Consider the following 19,853-nt stretch of genomic DNA (forward strand, 5'->3'; position numbering starts at 1 on the left):
CAGCTTCTAAAGTGCAGTGATAGTTTTATTTTATAAATGCTATGTCATTTTAAGGTATTCGGCAAGCAACTCTAAGTGACCTCTCATAATTCTTGGTGGCTCAGTAAATGACATCATTGAAGGGCATTGGGAAAATCAACCTTCTGCCATAAAATTTTAGAACAGTGAGATGCTTCTGCTGGAAGAAGCCAAAACACAATCACTAAGGGAGCATAACAAGCCTAAAAAGAAACTTTGCCAAAGAAAAATTGTTGCAGGCATATTAGCAGCTTATATTATCTCCTGTAAGGAAAAATACAAATCCCCCAGTGAACGCTTCTCTTAAATAAAGAGTGCAAAGCACATACAAACTGAAAATAGAACACAACTCATTTAGGAATGTTGGAGGAAGACTACTTCTAAAATCTTTAATTTTATTTAGGAGACATTAAAACCTAAGGCTAAGTCTACCTTTCTATACATTAAATGTCCACATATGAGAAATGGACACTTTAACAAATATGAAGAGAGAGCTATTTTATTACAAATAAGAATAGCTTTCACTGCAAAATTGGTTGATTATAATTCCATTTTATCTTGAACCTTTAATTTTAATCAGTGGCCTTGAAACATTAACTTACTTTATAGTGGGCAAAATTTTGTTTGCGATTTCTTTTTTATTAGAAGCAATTCAACTGGCTTTTTCTGTAATTACTCTCCCCAAATGTGTAACAAGTGTAACAGCCTGAATCTGTATGTTAGTAACACTAAACTTAGCTTGGCTTTCAAATATTGTTTATCAGCAATGTAGTGCTTTATATTTAGGTGTCACACTGTCAATTGTTTTCAGCAATTCTCCATCTTGAGACTAATACTATAACTTTAAATCTTTACTCCTTAAAAACTGCTACTCACTTAGAGATCCTCACCATCAAAACTGATCTTAATACATACCAGATTGTTGGCTTTGCTCTTACTCAGCCCCTGCATGACCTCTTCCAAAATAAATATCACTTCAGACAAATACTCATTAATTAAACTGGCATAAATGTTTTAACTCATACGATTCTACTAAACTACCTGTAAATATTGTAAACGTCCCTATCCCATCTCAAAATATCTTTGTACGAGGTTATTTTGATTCACCATTTTAACAATTTTTCCCCGTCACCATTCACTAACTCTATCTTAACCGTCTTGTTTAACCTAAAGCCCTTTTCCTTAGCCTGTCACTCAGCTTCTGCTTCATTTACACTCTTAATATCGTCTCTGTCTCTTTCTAACTCTGAGTGTTGGTTTCTATCCTTGCACTTCTGTATTACAACTTTTGAACAAAACATTTCTGAATATGCCATGTGTTTTTTTTTCAGCTGTTTGCAAGATACATTTGTGCATTAAAATAGTCTCAGCACCTTAAGGGTTTAACTGTAGGAAATAAATCCATTTATAGTGAGGCAGGCAAATGTTAGGAAATGTGTTAGGTCGAGGAAGAACGTACAATTTGTATTCCAAGATTAAAAAAAAAATGTTGCTGCCTTAACAGAGACGCAAGGCCCATCTTTTATAACTGATAACTAAGAAGCTATTTACACCAGCACATACTATAAATGCCATTTAAGGGAAAGATCCTTTCTGTGATATAACTAATTGGATGGTCAGTTATTTGCAATTAAAGTTTTAGGATTTTTTTAGGGATAGTTATGCTAATTCTGTAAAAAGAATACTGCAAATGCAGGAAGTTAATAAACATTAATGCATTGCAACTATCATGTTATTCAATAAGGAATTGCCTGTTACATCTTTCAGCTAACATCTTTTGCCTGTGTGTGTCCTGCTTCATATTCTGCTATTTACTAATACTAACACATGCACATCTTTTATTTTTATGAAATTGCTGTATAGATAGTTATACATTTCTTTCATATGTTTATTTGGTTGTACTACATGCAGCAGTTTTGATTTTTGTACTATATACAGCAGTTTTGATTGTCTGGCCATTTCTGTATACTTTAGATGTCAGGCTTTACCTGTCAGTTTGTACCCCTTTCTAGTACACACTTAACATTATAAAACTGATGTTATACCTTGGCTTTGTACTACATATTTCCCTTTGAACATGAGATTACTAGTACTAATTGTTTTGTTATTCTATTGCTTTAATGAGAAAAGGAAACTGTGATGTTCCTTGAAACAAAAGCTGTCTGACAAATTCATAAACTATATTATATTATATGTTTCCTTCATCCCTCCTATGCTTTGTTCATCTGTTTCAATGCCCTCTTGAATGTCCCTGTGGAGTCCTTCTCTATCACCCATGTTGATAGTGTCCACATGTCCACAATGCTCTCAATGAAGGAAGACCTTCAACATTCCAGGGATTAGTTCATCCTTACAATCTGTTGTATGTGTCCCTCTTCCACTACCTGACCTTCCTGTTCATGGAAATCTCTTTACTTCGCCTTGACATAAGCTTGCATACCCATATTCTACTTCTCTTGTTTTCCCTTCTCAAGTGAAATGGTCACCACAGCCTCTATTTTTTGTCATAATCCTTTTCCCTTCATCCCACATGACCATATGATGGCTCACCTCTAGATTCCTAGCAGCAGCTTTAAGTCTCTCTCCTTGGATAGCCTTCAGAAATGCTTATGCTACTCAAGATATGGTCTAATCAGGGTATTAGTTTGTTTATAACATCACCTTCCTACTTCTTAGACTCTTCCTCCTCTCCTCCACTGCTAGACGTATCTCTGTGTCATCAGCAAAGAGCCTATTCTTGTTTTCCATTCCTTCCAGCATAATCTGACACAAACACACTGAAGACTACCAGACCAAGAACTGACCTGCAATCATCCTTCATAATACAACCTCTTTTAGTCTAATCTTTAACGAAGCAGACATCCAGTTCTTCACTTTTATTTCTGCCACACTCTCTCTCTCTCTCTCAATCTCTTTTTTTTCTCCTGCAGCTTTAAATCTGCCTGCCAGCTCCTAGCAGATTTAGATTCCCAATGAATATTGCCCTCTTATGCCTGCCCACTCCTTTATTCTGTTCACTAATCATTCATCCTCCTCCTTCTTTAGTGTGTTACCATCATCACCCCTCCCACACATTCTCTTCCTTAACCAGTCGGATATTCACTCTATGTTCTTAACCCAGCCCACTCCCTTGCTTTTTTATGTAGTGATGTTCCCCTGCTCCTATCCAATTTCACTTTTGATGCCTTCTTTTATGTAGATCCCTACCCTATCTCCATGCTTCTCCTGTAATTCCTGAAGAATACAGACTTAGGCATCTCTTTGTCCTAACCATTTCTGTCTGATTTGTGATTCTATGATGGCAGCAATTTACACCCCCCCTCCTGCATCTGTAGCTTCCCATTTTCCTACCGAGAATCCTCATGTTATTAGTAATGCTATTCCGACGTGCTCCGAATTAGTCCTATTTCTTCTTCCACTATGTCTGTGTCTATTTTTTTCTTTTGACTGCTGCCAGAGTATCTGTCTATCTCTTTTAATTTTAGTGTAACTCATCCTACTTCCATCTTAGTTTAAAGGTATGATCTTTGAGATGCACCTTCTCATCCCATCCCATCCCATGTCAGAGCAATTCTGTCCCTTCTGGGCCAACTCAGAGCTTGTTTGCTTCAAACACCTGGTCTTTTCATTCCTCCTACACTCACAAGGCCTTTGGCCTTGTCCACTGGTACAGCTAGTCATTATATGCTATAAATGTCTCATCACAGTGTTGACTTTAGTCAGAAATAAGACTTCTGGGGATGCTGCCTCCCACCTTCTACCCACACCTTGTTTGCTACCTGGCTACCATTGATTGTTGCCCCTTTTATGTCTTCTCTGATAGATAGCTGGTAGCTAGGAATACCTTTCTCTCACCTGGCATTTACTGTTTTTTTTTGTGTTATCCCATTCTTGGAACCCTCACTTTTCCTTTATTATTACCTATTATTATTTAAATAGTGATATATTTTTAGCACATAACTGGGCCTTTATCTTTCAAGTATTTTCACTGACCTGCTAAACAAATTAATGCATTGCTACAAACATATGTACATGCATACCCAGATGTACAAATTCATATACCTTCACATTGCATATAAATGCATGTATACTAATATACAAACATACATACTGTACATAAAATTTGCATTCATATACAAATCCACTGATGGCTCATAGACATACTACCCACATAACTAGATATGTATAGAAAACTTCAGTTGTATTTATGCATACATGAAAACATGTATAAGTATATGCATACACCCACACTTGTATAAATATAAGTATACACACACACATACACACATATGTAAATACAAGCAGATAGACAGACACACAATTATAACTACATACATGTATGTCCACACATGCAAAAATACATGAATAAGCAAATACATGCAAGTATGTGCACGTGTGTAAGTCAGTCCATGGACTTACATATATTATGTACCTGTACCTTTAGATATGAGTTCACACATTGATGCACACATATAGATACATATTTAGAAAGAAAAAATGAGCAGCCCAGTGTGAAATCAACTCAAAGTAGATAAAACTGCACTGCCAGCAGCCGGAAACCTTATAGTAAACCATTTTATTGTACACAATAGCACAATAGCAACCACGATTGAGCGCTTTCTTCCCCTGACCAGGGATTTGATCAGAATCAACAGCTCACCTTTTACCAATTAATTTATATATTTATGCTAATGACATCACTAATTGATACAATAAATTTAAACATCTCCTACACATTAAAACCTATAAAACCGACTACAATGTATTCACTAAAACTTTTAAAAGTCATATGTTTAAATGTATTTCTATATTTTAACCTAACCACTTAACCTAAAACTGCCTTAGCCAATATAGGCTTAAGAGAAATGCTTTCATTTAACCCAGAGCTTTGGCAGACTTGCAGCCTTATCTGCCATTTTGTCTCCCTTTCTTCTATGTAACATCTAAAATCCCCCCCCCCCCCCAGGGTTTGGTACTACCCTTTCTAAAATTCCAAATAAACATCCTACAAAATTAAAACAAACTTTTGAATGTTTAAAAAGTGTGTTGTTGTTGTTACATGTAGAAATCTGGTAAAAATGTTTGTAAATCCTGCCCCTCAAGTGTGTCTCTGTCTTCCCTACATAGAACATAGGGCAGGATTTACACATAGCCAGTACACAACCCCTTTTGTCTGATAGTTCCCCTTGCCAAACCAAACTTTAGTTTTCAGTGTGTTACTTAAAACTACATTCTCTTTTTTGAAAATGTGTTTACATTGTGAACACGTCCCACATCTTGTGGTACCATGCTTAAAGTTGACACAACCTCTTGGCATTCCTTCAAACATCTTCTTTAAATCGGTTCCTGTCTTAAATACAAAAGAGGACTTAGTTCCTACAATAGACCATAGAATGGAACTGCTTTTCAAAATTGCCCAATTATTCTCAATAATATTAATCACTTCATGTGCCCTAGCCCACTATGGTACCACCATAGCTCTCTCGTATGTATCACCCTTGTCTTTTTCAATTTCTACTCCAGTAGTCTCTCCAAGAAAAGGGGTCTCTAAAAGAGGTTTATATTTTTTTACCCACTCTTTCCATACATATTCCATATTTTCATGGACTAATTTTTTTGGATAGCCTCTTTCCAGAAACATGTCAGCAACCTTTTTTAACTCTCTTCCACTTCTTCCTCCCTGGAGGTCATCTGGGCTACCTGTTCGAGTTGCCCCTTTGACGATACTTTTCTTTTGATGCTGTGAGTGGTTGCTTGTGTATTCCAGATAGGAATTGCTGAAAGTGGGTTTCTTGGGTTATTGTCAAATAGACCCCTTTCTCGAAGAATATTTATTGGATGAAAGGATTTTGCTCAATATGTACAACTTTCTAAAAGTTAAAGACCCAGTGGTAGCCACCATTTCTGGGATGCTGAAAACACACAAAGGTTTAGAAAATTTGAGTTTCAGACCAACAGTATCAGTGAGGGGTTCGAAGACGTACCCCTTTGGTGTGGTCATTGATAAATGGCTTAAACATGTGGTGAACAATGCTCAATATCTACTGAAAGATTCATGGGATTGTCTGGGTAGAATCACAGACACATTATGGGAGAACACGATTATATTTTTGACCATTGACATGGTTGATTTGTTCACCTCCATTCCTAGAGACAAAGGTATGGAACTTTAAGAATGTATTTGGAGAAACATTACGTATTCCAATGACAAGATAGAGTTGATTTTGGAATTTATGGGAATTGTTCTTGATTACAACTACATAATGATCGAGGGTGAATATTTTAAGCAATGTAGATGGGTTGCTATGGGTGCTTCCTGCACCCCTACATACGCAAATCTAGTTTTGTTAGAATGGGAGAATAATAATGTATTCAAGAGTGAGTTTTATAAATATGTAAAATTATACGTCCGTTTTTTGGACGACATTTTTATTCTTTGGTCAGGTACAGCAAGCATGGTTAAGGAATTTGTTGAGTTTTTGAATCAAGCATCCAGTTTTTTGAGATTCACCTACACTTGTAATAGTAATGGCATTAATTATTTGGACACACTAATTGAAAAGGGAAAAATGGGGTTCAAATCAAAAGTTTATAGGAAACCCACTTTCAGCAATTCCTATCTGGAATACACAAGCAACCACTCACAGCATCAAAAGAAAAGTATCATCAAAGGGGCAACTCGAACGGATGACCTCCAGGGAGGAAGAAGTGGAAGGGGAGTTAAAAAAGGTTGCTGACATGCTTCTGGAAAGAGCCTATCCAAACAAATTAGTCCATGAAAATACAGAATATGTATGGAAAGAGTGGGGAAAAAATATAAACCTCTTTTGGGGACCCCTTTTCTTGGAGAGACTACTGGAGTAGAAATTGAAAAAGACAAGGGTGATACATATGAGAGAGCTATGGTGGTACCATAGTGGGCTAGGGCACATGATGTGATTAATATTGTTGAGAATAATTGATCAATTTTGAAAAGCAATTCCATTCTATGGTCTATTGTAGGAACTAAGACCTCTTTTGTATTTAAGACAGGAACCAATTTAAAGAAATTGTTTGAAGGAATGCCAAGAGGTTTTGTCAACTTTAAGCATGGTATCACAAGATGTGGGTCGTGTTCCCAATGTAAACACATTTTCGAAAAAGAGAATGTAGTTTTAAGTAACACATTGAAAACTAAAGTTTGTTTTGGCAAGGGGAACTATCAAACAAAAGGGGTTGTGTACTTGGCTATGTGTAAATCCTGCCCCGCGTTCTGTGTAGGGATGACAGAGAGACACTTGAGAGACAAGATTTATGAACATTTTTACCAGATTTCTACATGTAACAACAACAACGCACTTTTTAAACATTCAAAAGTTTGTTCTAATTTTGTGGAATATTTATTTGGAATTTTAGAAAGGGTAGTACCAAACCCTAGTGGGGTGATTTTAGATGTTACATAAAAGAAAGGGAGACAAAATGGCAGATAAGGCTGCAAGCCTGCCAAAGCCCTGGGTTAAATGAAGTCATTTCTATTAAGCCTATATTGGCCAGTAAGGCAGTTTTAGGTTAAGTGGTTAGGTTAAAATATAGAAATACAGTTAAACATATGACTTTTAAAAGTTTTAGTGAATATATTGTAGTTGGTTTTATACGTTTTAATGTGTAGGAGATGTTTAAATTTATTGTATCAATTAGTAACGTCATTAGGACAAATGTATAAATTAATTGATAGAAGGTGAGCTTTTGATTCTGATGAAATCCCCGGTCAGGGGAAGAAAGCACTCCATCGTGGTTGCTATTGTGCTATTGTGTGTAATAAAGTGGATTACTATAAGGCTTACAGCTGCTGGTAGTATAGTTTTATCTATATAGATACATATTTGCAAAAGCTCATGCATATATGAGCAACATAATATTTATAAGATGCATGCCCACATACTTTATTACTACATATGTACATGCTCGCATACATACAAGTACAAGCTTACATTTTCATGTGTATATATACATACTGATATACAGTGGATATATAAAGTGTACACACCTCTGTTAAAATGCCAGGTTTTTTTATATAAAAAAATGAGACCACAATAAATCATTTCAAAACTTTTCCCACCTTTAATCTGACCTATAACCTGTACAATTCAATTGAAAAACAAACAAATCTGTTAGGGGAAAAATATAAAAAATAAAAAAGTACAATACGCTGGTTGAATAAGTGTGCACACCATTTAATACTTTGTTGTGTGTGCACACCCTTAAACTAATACTTTGTTGAAGCATCTTTTGATTTAATTACGGCATTCAGTCTTCTTGGGTACACACCTGCCATCAATTAAAGAGACTCTGATTAACCCTAAAGTTCAGCTGTCCTAGTAAGATTTTCCTGATATTTACCCAGTTGTCTGCTATAGCAAAAGCCATGGTTCACAGAGAGCTGGAAAAGCATCAAAGGGATCTCACTGTTGAAAGGTATCAGTCAGGAGAAGGGTACAAAAATTTTTCTACGGCATTGGATATACCATGGAACACAGTGAAGACAGTCATCAAAAAGTGGAGAAAATATGAGACAACAACTCTGATGTTGCAAAGAACTGAGCATCCCTCCAAAATTGATGAAAAGACAAGATGAAAACTAGTCAAGGAGGCTGCCAGAAAACCTACAGCAATACTGAAGGAGCTTTAGGAATTTATGGCAAGTACTGGTTGTGTACTACAAGTGACAACATGTATTCTGTATATGTCTGGACTATGGGGTAGGGTTGCAAGACTGAAGCCTTTTCTTCACAGAAAAACATCCAGGTCCAACTAAAATTTCCAAAGAATGCATCAAGTCTCCTAAAAGCATGTGGGAAAATGTGTTATGGTCTGATGAGACCAAGGTTTAACTTTTTGGCCACAATTCCAAAAGGTACGTTTGGCGCAAAAACAACACTTTGCATCACCAAAAGAACATCATCCCCATGGTGAAGCATGGTGGTTTCAGTATCATGCTTTGGGGTTGCTTTTTTTCAGCTGTAACTGGGGCTTTAGTCAAGGTGGAGGGAATGTTGATCAGTTCCAAATACCAGTCACTTTTAGCCCATAACTTTCAGACGTCTGCTAGAAAGATGAAAAAGAAGAGGAATTTCACCTTTCAGCATGACAATGACACCAAGCTGACATCCAAATCAACAAAAGAATTAAAATTAAAGTTTTGAAATGGCCTAGCCAGGGCCCAGACCTAGATCCAATAAAAAAATCTTGGGGTGACCTGAAAAGGGCTGTGCACAACAGATGCCTTTAGATTCTGACAGATTTGGAGCACTTTTGCAAGGAAAAGTGGGCAAATATTGTCAAGTCAAGATGTGCCATGCTGATAGACTCCTACCCAAGAAAACTGAATGCTGTAATTAAATCAAAAGGTGCTTCAACAAAGTATTAGTTTAAGGGTATGCATACTTATGCAACTAGCTTATTGTATGTTTTTTATTTTTTATATCTTTTCCCCTAACAGATTTGTTTTTCAATTGAATTGTACAGGTTACAGGTCACATTAAAGGTGGGAAAAGTTTTGAAATGATTTACTGCAGTCTCATTTTTTTATATCACAAAAACCTGGCATTTTAACAGGGGTGTGTGCACATTTTTTATATCCACTGTGCATATAAGTACATCCATACACACACATACATATAAAAGTACCTGTATGTACACATGCATTCAAATAGGTAGAGGCACACGAGGCTTATACACACAAAGATACATCAAATCCATACCTGCATGCATTCATACACACATATCCTCATGTGTAAAAATACACTTTTGCACATACATGAATAAGCACATTTGTACATGCACTCACATGTGTATCCATATATGTGTGAATACACGCACATATGTATGCATTCCTAGGTGTGTGTGTGTGTGTGTGTGTGTGTGTGTGTGTGTGTGTGTGTGTGTGTGTGTATATATATATATATATATATATATATATATATATATATATGGATCTACTTCATATGATTGAAAGACCATTTGATCGAAACCCATTTGATCAAAAGTTCATTTGATCGAAAAACCATTATTCAATGCATAAAACTGGTATTTGTCCCCCTCCCCAATGTTGTGCAACCCTGGAGTTGGTATATATAGTTAGGGGGGGTCCCTCCACATTGGGGGGTGTGGGTGGCTAAGCCCCCCCACCTATTTTCATTTAAAATCTGTACTTTTTGTTTTATTTTCTTCTTTTAAAGGAAACTGGGTGGGGGGCTTCACCCCCCACACCCCCCCTAGCTATATATACCAACTCCAGGGTCACACGACATTGGGGAGGGGGACAAATCCCAGTTTTATGCCTTGAATACTGGTTTTCGATCAAATGAACTTTCACTCAAATGGGTTTTGATCTAATGGTCTTTCGATCATATGAAGTAGACCCATATATATATATATATATATATATATATATATATATATATATATATATATATATATAAATACATATACACACATGTATAAGTAGCTGTATTAATACACTACATCCCACATATACTAAGTAAATATTAAAGACTGCTTTTTCTAATGATTCACCAGTAACCCTCATTTGCATATACTGTGAGCAAGAGCTATAGTTTCTCAAGGTGTTCAGAATGTTCCCTTGCACAGTCAATACAGACAGAACGTATCTTTCAGATTTAAAAAAGTATTTATTTGTGGTGAATCATACTTTTATTTGATGCTGAAAGACTTAATCAGCATTCCTGCTGTACTTTGTGTTGTCATTTATAGAAATTCTGCTTCCACTTTAAGCATTTATTTATTTTTATAACAGGGTATAGCATTTTTCTGTTTTGCTGATTGCTTTTTAAGATACTTTAATCTGTACCTTTGAACAAGTTTTTCACAATGATGGTGTTATTTATTTGTACAGTATTTTTCTTAGTGAACTGAAGCAGGTGTGAGTCAATATTCCACTTGCTATGCTACATTGGGCATATTTTCGGTCCATGTCAGAAGCGAACTCCTGAAGTTACATAAGTACCTGATGGCTAGCAAAGTGTGCTGCTTTACCATTGCCTGGCAAAAGAGCTACGGCTGTGCATGCACACTCTCAGAGGGCCCAACGTCAGGCAAAGGGTTAACTGCACAGCAGCCTGCAGAAGAGAAAGTGACTGTTTATTATGGAAGACATAAATGGTGTGATTAGGAACTCATTACTTTGGGGACAAAGATGTATGATAAATCTATTAAGCAGAAGATTTTTCAATGAGCATCAGATTTGCTTTGTAAGGATGTAAAACAAATCCAGGTCAAGTATGAAAATGTTTGGCTCTGGATTTGCAGCAGAGGCTTGCACATACACAAAACAATGATTTATAATTTAATGCTTATTAAAGTGACAACAATGAGAAATTAAAGAGTCCATATTTTACACCGAGTGATATATTACCTATTTCTGTGGCTCTGAATGAAGCCCATAATCCCTGCAGTTTAAATAAGGGGATTCAAACATTTAGTTTGCATGTAACTTAATTGGAAGAGCTTTATAAAGTGCCATTTTTGCTTCTGTTGATCTTTCCTCTTGTCATATGAAGTGTATAATTTACATAAATGGTTGCACATAGAGCTACAGAAATAGTAACCAATTTCCTTTAATGTGCAAGAAATATTGACACATGATTATGACTGGAAAGGGTACAGTCACACATCCTTATAAATATGAAAACTCAACAATGTGCCAAAAGAAAAAAAGAGAAAAATTTATATGATAGCAGGCATCCAGATATAAGGACAACAAGAAAGCTAGGTCAAGGAAACAAGAGCAACATAACTAAAAAGGGGAAATTAACACAGAAAAAGCAGTCCAACTGCGGTGGCAATACTCCAAAAAACATGAAAAATACAGGACAGAGAACCAAAAACCAGTAGCAGATCACAGAATATTATAAATCTTACTTTAATAAAATAAAAAAAAATAAGAAAACGGTGTAAGTGCCTTTGCCTCCAAAAAAGTCACACAAGGACTGAACCAATCAATGTCTGTTTCTTTTGGTTTTTTTTTTTTTGGAGATGAAAGTTCTTACATTATATTCACATTTTTCATTTTATCAAACTGAATTTTATAGTACTCGTCTGATTCTGGCATTACTCCTCTGTTCTGCTTTATTGTGTTTTTGGAAAAAAGTGGCAAAAAAGACTGCTGTGCATATTATCTATAGTAAACCGCCACTCAGCCTGTCAGCCTGCAGGTTGTAGCATGCACTGAGTAATTATTAATGGACTATTATCTGAGGGTTTATGGGAAAAAATATTAGTGCATTGGGAGTACAGAGTGTGCACAAATCTCTTTCTAGATGACAGTCATTCACTTTGAAAGGACACTACTGTAACTTCATACTTTAAAATGACTGCAGTCACCACCACTGACAGGTGGATTATGTAACATCTGAGACATACAGGTCAGTCTCTGGATATCACAAAAAGCATTATTGTCCATCAGCAGTGCTCAGAACCAAGCCATTTACAGCCAGGAAGTACTGAAACTGAAAGAAGTCAGTTTGATTGCAAACTTAAGTTCTGCACTTTGCAAACAGTAAAAAGGGAATCATTTTACAATATTACTTTTAAAAGCTGTAATCTTCTCCTCTTAAAACTACTTTATAGTAACCTGGCAATGCTGCTGTGATTCCTTTCAGTTTACTGTTTGAATTTCCCTACTAGATTCCAAGGTACAACTGGTACCATTTGCACTAGTCCCTATGGAAATGCTTCTCTGTCCCTGACATGCTTAGGTATTGGCAGATTTATGACAAATATCAGATATATTGTCATATTAACATGTGTCAGCTTATGGTAACTTATCTTTGTCCAGTTATTAGCTTCTGAAAAGTAAGATTAGGTATAAAACTGACATTAATAAAAGCAAAAGGATAATTATTGGTTTGTCCAAATCCTTTTCCTTCAGCCACCTTCCTTAATTCCATTTACTGTTTCACTAGGAAAAGAAGTGCTTTTGCTGCTGATTTGTGATCAGCCATTTTTGTTATTATTTGGTGTAAGATTATGGGAAAACAAGTTATTGCTCAAATTAAAGTTCGTCGACTTGCATTGAATCAAGTATAGTTCAACAATGGAACATTAACCAAAATATGTAAATGTACCAAATTGTAGTTTACACCGTTAGTGGTGGGTGAGTGTAATATGTGTACAATGAGTTTGCTTCTATTTCACTGATATATGTAGATATATTTGTAGCATGTGATTCATGTCTTGCATGTCCCCTTCTAATTATATATACCAACCCCAGGGTTGGAGTACGGGGGGGGGGGGCAAATTTCCTGACCTCTACTGTACTGCAGTCTCACACAGTAAACAGCAGTAATGTTTGAAACATTACTTTTTGAACACTGCAGCTGATAACTGTATAGGATTTCACAAGAGAAGAAAGGTACTGGAACAGGTTTTGGTAAACAAATATTGTTCGGGAACTATGAGTGGGAGTTCTTTGGATATTTTTCTTGATATGGTGAGATCAGTCTTGATAATATTTGGATATGCAAATTATATGAAGATATTGCCCATAAGAAAGTGGACAGTTGTCATATTATTACTGTACCTAAGATTTTATTTCTGTTGTGAGGTAGTTAATTACGTAAGGTGAGTCTGTTTGCAATATTTTCTATTGACTATTTTTGTTTGCTTTCACTTGTATGTAATTTTGTTTAATGTAGGTATAATATCCCTAACCCACTTAGAAGGCTTTGCAACTTTGTGCCATGTGTGTTCACTGCAGTGTCAGTATTTTTTATTTTTGCCAGTCAAAGCAGCTTTTATCAAATTGTTCTGTTAGTGAAGATTTTACGTCATTAGTATTGCAGAATTCCACTGCTTTAAAGTCTAGTGTTATGTTTCAAACAGTAATGGCTTCTGTTGTTGCCTCATGTCACACCTTGCCCTCATGGCTGCCTGTATGAACCCTTGATTGTGCTTAGGTCATCATTTCATGTCACATGGTGCACCTATGAAGAAAATTCATCACTGTTTTCCCAGTGATGGACCAGTATGCCCACAAAGAAAGGGAAGTGTTACCTAATGAGCCACCAAGAACTATAACAGTTTTGCCAGACAAATATTTAATTTATCGATAATATTGCTCTGCAATTCCTCAGTATTCTGAGTACCACACCTTAAAACAAATCCTTAACAATGGGGTGATAATTTTTCATATGTGACCATGCAGTGAGATTGCTCACCCCTGCCCTCATCAAGATGTTATTTGGGACTTACTATTCTTAACTGCAACCGTACCTTGGTATAAACATTGTTTCCATTGGTGTATCCTAACATGAATGCCCTACAAAGTTATTATACAGAACTATACTAGCCTGACCTGTCTTAAAAGAAAAATATACTATGTAACAGAGACATGAAACTAGTTGTTTAAGATTCCTGCTAGCTCATTCTACAACCCCAATGGGAATGTAAGTTTTTTTTCCAACTTTCATGTCAGGAAAATAAAATCTGCTGAGCCTGCAGCGTTAAATTCTTTTTCATAGTTGTGTATGTATGTGAATAGACTATTGTGTTCTTCAGTGCTTTACAAAGAACATCTTTATCTGGTTTTATCAGTACAAAGCCCTTTCCCTGTCTAGCTCGTCACTCACTCTGCCAGCTTTTTCTTTATTCAAATATTTGATGGACAAGCCAATGAGATGTTGTAAAGCGGAGATAATAAAGCAGTAATCCTCTAATTAAAAGCAATCACATGATGCATAATTTAACTTTTAACTATCATACATAAAAGCTGTGTGTGTGTGTGTGTGTGTGTGTGTGTGTGTGTGTGTGTGTGTGTGTGTGTGTGTGCATGCGCATGCATGAGTGTAGAGTAGGGGAGGATTCAGCAACACCCAGAAAAAAGTAAATATTCTGATTGGTATCAGTAGACATCTGTATTCTCCAACATGTCATTTAACATTACCAGGTTATAATGAAAGTTTAGACAAACACATCTGAAAAGCAGAATTAATTTAATTAAAAAGAGAGAAATTGGCTACTTAAACTACAGATTCCTTGCACATAAATAATTTGCAGCTTGCTTTTTTTTTTACCATGAAACACTTTACCGATCAAACAATTCAAAAACAAAAGTAATCTGAATAGAAATAACCAAGGTGAATTGATCCTGCAGGAATCTAATCAATACATTTTCTAGAAAAGCAATAACTACAATAGCACAGAGTTCTGCAACTTCAGAAAGCCCTTTTGACATCTTTGCATTTTCACAAAAAATGCATTTTGTAACATCCATTCATCATTAGTGCTTAATCATAAAGCTCTTTAATAACAGGAAATTTTGTTTCCACCATTATTTACTTCTTGAATTATTATTTTACCAACTATAAAACCGTCTTGTTGCTTTAATAAAAGGCATCACTTAGACTGGTGACTTGAATTTAGATGGCTTGTTATGAAGACCAGTATTTCTGTATGACAGTATTTGCTTGCCTTTTTGACCTGTTGTTCTGCTTTTCGGTTGTATTACTAGAAACAGCTGTGATATTATGAGCAATTTTTGTATGTACTCCATTTGGCCAGATATGTTTAAGCCACATTACACATAAATATAAAACATAGTTAATGGGAGGCCGGCATAAAAGTGATTATGCCAATTTCTGCTAAAGAGTTGATACATATTCAAAACCTTTTCTGGGAGTTAATACTTAAATCTTTGTTATACTCATGTTTTCAAACATATTAAATGTTTAAGACTAAATCATATAACTATGCATTGTTTAAAATAACATTTCATTTGCAAACATTTTGCATCTAATATTGCAGTCTACTGTTCTGGAAATAAAAGAGATATGATGTCACATAATGAAAACATTATCATATCATTAATTTAGATCCAGAAGTAATGGAGCCAGCAGCCAAAAAGTAATAGGATGCATGCAATCACCATATATAATAAGAAACAGAATGATATGAACATTTGTGGTGATGTAATAAAACATACATGCCATGACAAAAGCTGTACATCTAGATTTTAGGTAAAAAGCAGACATTCCAGACACATTTAGGCACTAACACATGACAATGAACTATAATTTGTACAGCGGGTTCGCTTTGGGAGTTGTTGGGGATATTGGGGCCACTCCTTCTTCAAAATGACTTTTTTAAGAGATTGATGCCATATTTCTCAATTCCAGGTCTCATACCAGATCAGATCTAAGGACCACAGCTTTCACAAAATGAAATATTCAATATATTTGGCCTTGTAAAAAGTGTTGAGTCAGGTAGAATTCATCATTAAATGTGCATAATGAGGGTGCACAAACACCTAGGATTAAGTTTAGAAACTCACCTGGGATATGGTTGCCCTCTGATTATGCATAAGAAAATGAAAACAAAAGACAGAAAGAAAAGAGAGAGGAAAAGGAGAAAGATTAGGCACACTCTGCTTTTGCATGGAAAAGTGCTTCATGCAAAACATTTATATAGTTTGCACACATTTGCATGCAAGTGCTGTTGTACACTTGGCATGATGCAACAATCATTAAACATCACTTTTTCGTCTGTCCTGAGTGCTGAAAACAGACCAATGTTAATCCACCAAACCAAGCTGAGAAAGTAGGAGATAAACTGACATTTATATATAGGATTCACTCAAAACAGAATGTCCTACAGCAGGATTTCAACATAAATTCCAGCAAGCCTTCTGCAAGTGGTCCTGCTCCCTAGCTAGGGGTCATGAGAATTTATTACCAGTTGTAGGACCACAGTCTGCAGTTAGGAAGTAAAAAGTGATAACAAAGTTTGGAGCACTTCAAAGCAGCATCCTTCTTCCCTGTAGTGTCTTGCATTGCTGAAATATACAGTTGTGTATTTCTATTAGTTTGCATGTGTGTGTGTGTGTGTGTGTGTGTGTGTGTGTGTGTGTGTGTGTGTGTGTGTGTGTGTGTGTGTGTGTGTGTGTGTGTGTGTGTGTGTGTGTGTGTGTGTGTGTGTATACATGTTTCACACACGTGTATTTATATTCTAGGCTAAATTCTCGTATAATATTTTGCTTTACTAAATGCAAGATATTGACACAGCACATCAGTTCTATGAAGTAAAGTGTGACCAAGAACATACAAGAGAAACATTTACTTTATAAGCTCACATTTATTTTCACCTGTGGCACAGCAGACAATGCCCCTTGCATGCCCTCCAGGTGGCTCTGTTTGGATTCATTTGTCTACTGGTGCAGTTACATCATATTAAAAAAGGACATTGGAAAGCAGATACCACAGAAAATAAATCAGATTTTGGTTTTGTGCAAGGAAAAACTTATCAGCATGATAGATGCTCATTTACTTCCATTTTTACATATTGCTGATATTTGTAATTGCACTCTGGCATGTAAAATGGCACAGTTTTCTAAATGACAAATTCAAAAAATGCTGCTTATAAAAAATGACATAAAATAATTCCTGTCAAACCAACACACAAAAGACTAGGAACCACAAAGCAATAAAGCCGAACACTGGAACAAAAATGCAGGACCTGCTCTTGTTCTAATAAAGTTTATTGACAGTTTAAGCACTTTCATTGGATTGTAACTTAGACTTTTTCAGAATCCATACTATCCAGCAACCACACCTTGCTTAAATAATAAACCAATAAAAGTCACATGATCACATAACAATGTTCATTAAAATATTCAATTAACCAATTCAACACTGTTTTTTTTTAAAAACGAATGCGATATTAAAATACCTACACCAACTTATTACATGATAAAACAACTTTTGAACACTTCATTTTACATGTTATATGACTTTAAATGCAATATGGCGGCTATAGATACGTGTTCATTTAAACCTGGAAAACCATTTAACTTGACACATCATTTCTAGGGTGAAACTGAATGTGCTTATACAGAATTCTTTTCATTTTTGTTCTTTATATCTAAATTTCGCTCATAAATACATTCTTTAAATTTTCGCTTGGTTTTCTCTATATAAAAACCAGTGCATTGTGAACATTTTGCCACATATACTATTCCCTTGGAATCACATATACGATGAAGGGGGGTATGTATTCTATAAACCCTTATGTTAGTCATGTCTCCTTCCAAAATTAATCTACATTGGCTACAACAACCACATTTATAGGTACCCCTTCTGTTTTTAGGGCTATTCCGCACTGCTTCTCCTCCTTCAAGGTACCATTTAACGGATCTCCCTGTCCTGTATACCATATGTGGTCTTCCTCCCAAGGACTCTGTCCCTTTTTCAAAACAAGAAAAAATCTTCCAATTTTTTAAAAGTATGTTAAATATATTTTCACAATCCACAGTATAAGTGGCAATAAAAGCACATTCAACCCTTTTATTGTCAGAATTAACCACAATACCTGGGGCACTGTCCTCTGCTAAATTCAAATCACCTCTTAAAAGGGGAGTAAGAATACCTCATTGCCTCCTTTTTAAACAAATTTCTTTTTATGCCACCCACCAATGCTTCAGGGTATCCTCTTGTGTAAAACATTACTGCTAATTTACTCACTTCTGAAATGAAATCATCTTCCGAAATGATTTTGGCCAAACAGACAAACTGTCCTTTTACCGCACCCCTTTTAACATGTTGGGGTTGACAGCTGGAGTAATGTAATAATGCATTTGAATAGTGAGGTTTATCATAAATGTTGGTAGTTATTTTCTTATGAAGATAGTCTCTGGACACAAATACAGCTAGATAACTTATTTTTTTGTCACTATAGGAATAGGTGAATCTTAAGAAAGACATTGTGGAATACCTAATCAAGTTTTCAATTTCATTGTTCCCTGTCTCCCAAGCTATAAATATGTTGTCTAAAAAATGAACATATAACTTCCATGGTCTATGTATGGGAGAATTTAATACAAAGTGTTTTTCCCATTGTAACATCACAATATTGGCATACAAGGGAGCACATGCAGCCCCATTGCCACACCTCTTTTTTTGTTGGACTATTGCCCTTCTATATATACACAGTTATAGTCCAAGACTAACTCCATTAAAAAATAACAGATTAATTTCATCATTAATCAACTTCCCTAAATCGACCAAAAATTCCCTGAACTACTCTAAGCCCTGTTTGTATGGTATCACATTAAATAGGTTAACCACGTCAATTGTTACAAACCACAGATTTTCAGAATAATCAACTCTTTGTAGTTTACACAAAAAATCACAAGAGTCCTTCATAAATGATGAAAACCAGTTAAACAGTTTTTTAGCTTTAGCTCTATGAATTTAGCCAAAGCATGTATTTTGGATGTACTTGCATTGACTCATTGGGGAGTCCTTTAATTCCTTATGTATCTTCAGGATACCAAAAACAGAAGGTGCATTTTTACATATAAAAAAATCAAACACCTTCTTATCTATTTGCCCCTGGTCAAACAAATCTTGAAGACAAAAATCTATCTTTCTGGTTGTTATGTGAGTGTAGTTCAAGGTAGTTCCTTCATACATTTTGTCATTATTCAAAAACACATATATTTTGTTAACATAACACTCTGCATACCCCCCCCCCACCTTTGTCCGGTTTCATCACTCTGATTCTTTTATCTTGACATAGTTGCTAAATAATTCCTAACAAAATCATCATTCAAGATAAGGCAAGAAGAATTCAGCTTTTCTGGTTTTACTATTATCACTTTGGTAATGATCCATTTTTAACTAGTCAGTTTTACTTTCATTGCAGCCATAAACTGCATTCAGGTAACTACTGGTACGTACTCTAGTTTAACAAGCTAAATATAACTTTCTGATTTACTGCCCTGTAAGACTTTTCACTACCAACATTATTTTAAACTCCAGATCTATGTTTTTGTCACTCCAAAT

General features: G+C 35.6%; 1 protein-coding gene across 1 annotated transcript in view; it reads right to left on the minus strand.

Moving 5' to 3' along the window:
- The window catches only part of LOC122803823 (neurexin-3-like), a 2,450,564-nt gene that overhangs the window by 1,932,316 nt on the left and 498,395 nt on the right, over nucleotides 1-19,853 (minus strand). Inside the window, exon 3 of the mRNA XM_044073508.1 lies at nucleotides 16,346-16,363. Within this exon, the coding sequence (XP_043929443.1) occupies nucleotides 16,346-16,363 (18 nt within the window). The remainder of the gene's footprint in view (nucleotides 1-16,345; nucleotides 16,364-19,853) is intronic.

Source organism: Protopterus annectens, chromosome 6.part0, assembly GCF_019279795.1.
Source record: "Protopterus annectens isolate FY-2018-M chromosome 6.part0, PAN1.0, whole genome shotgun sequence".
In the NCBI taxonomy this organism is placed as follows: domain Eukaryota; kingdom Metazoa; phylum Chordata; order Ceratodontiformes; family Protopteridae; genus Protopterus; species Protopterus annectens.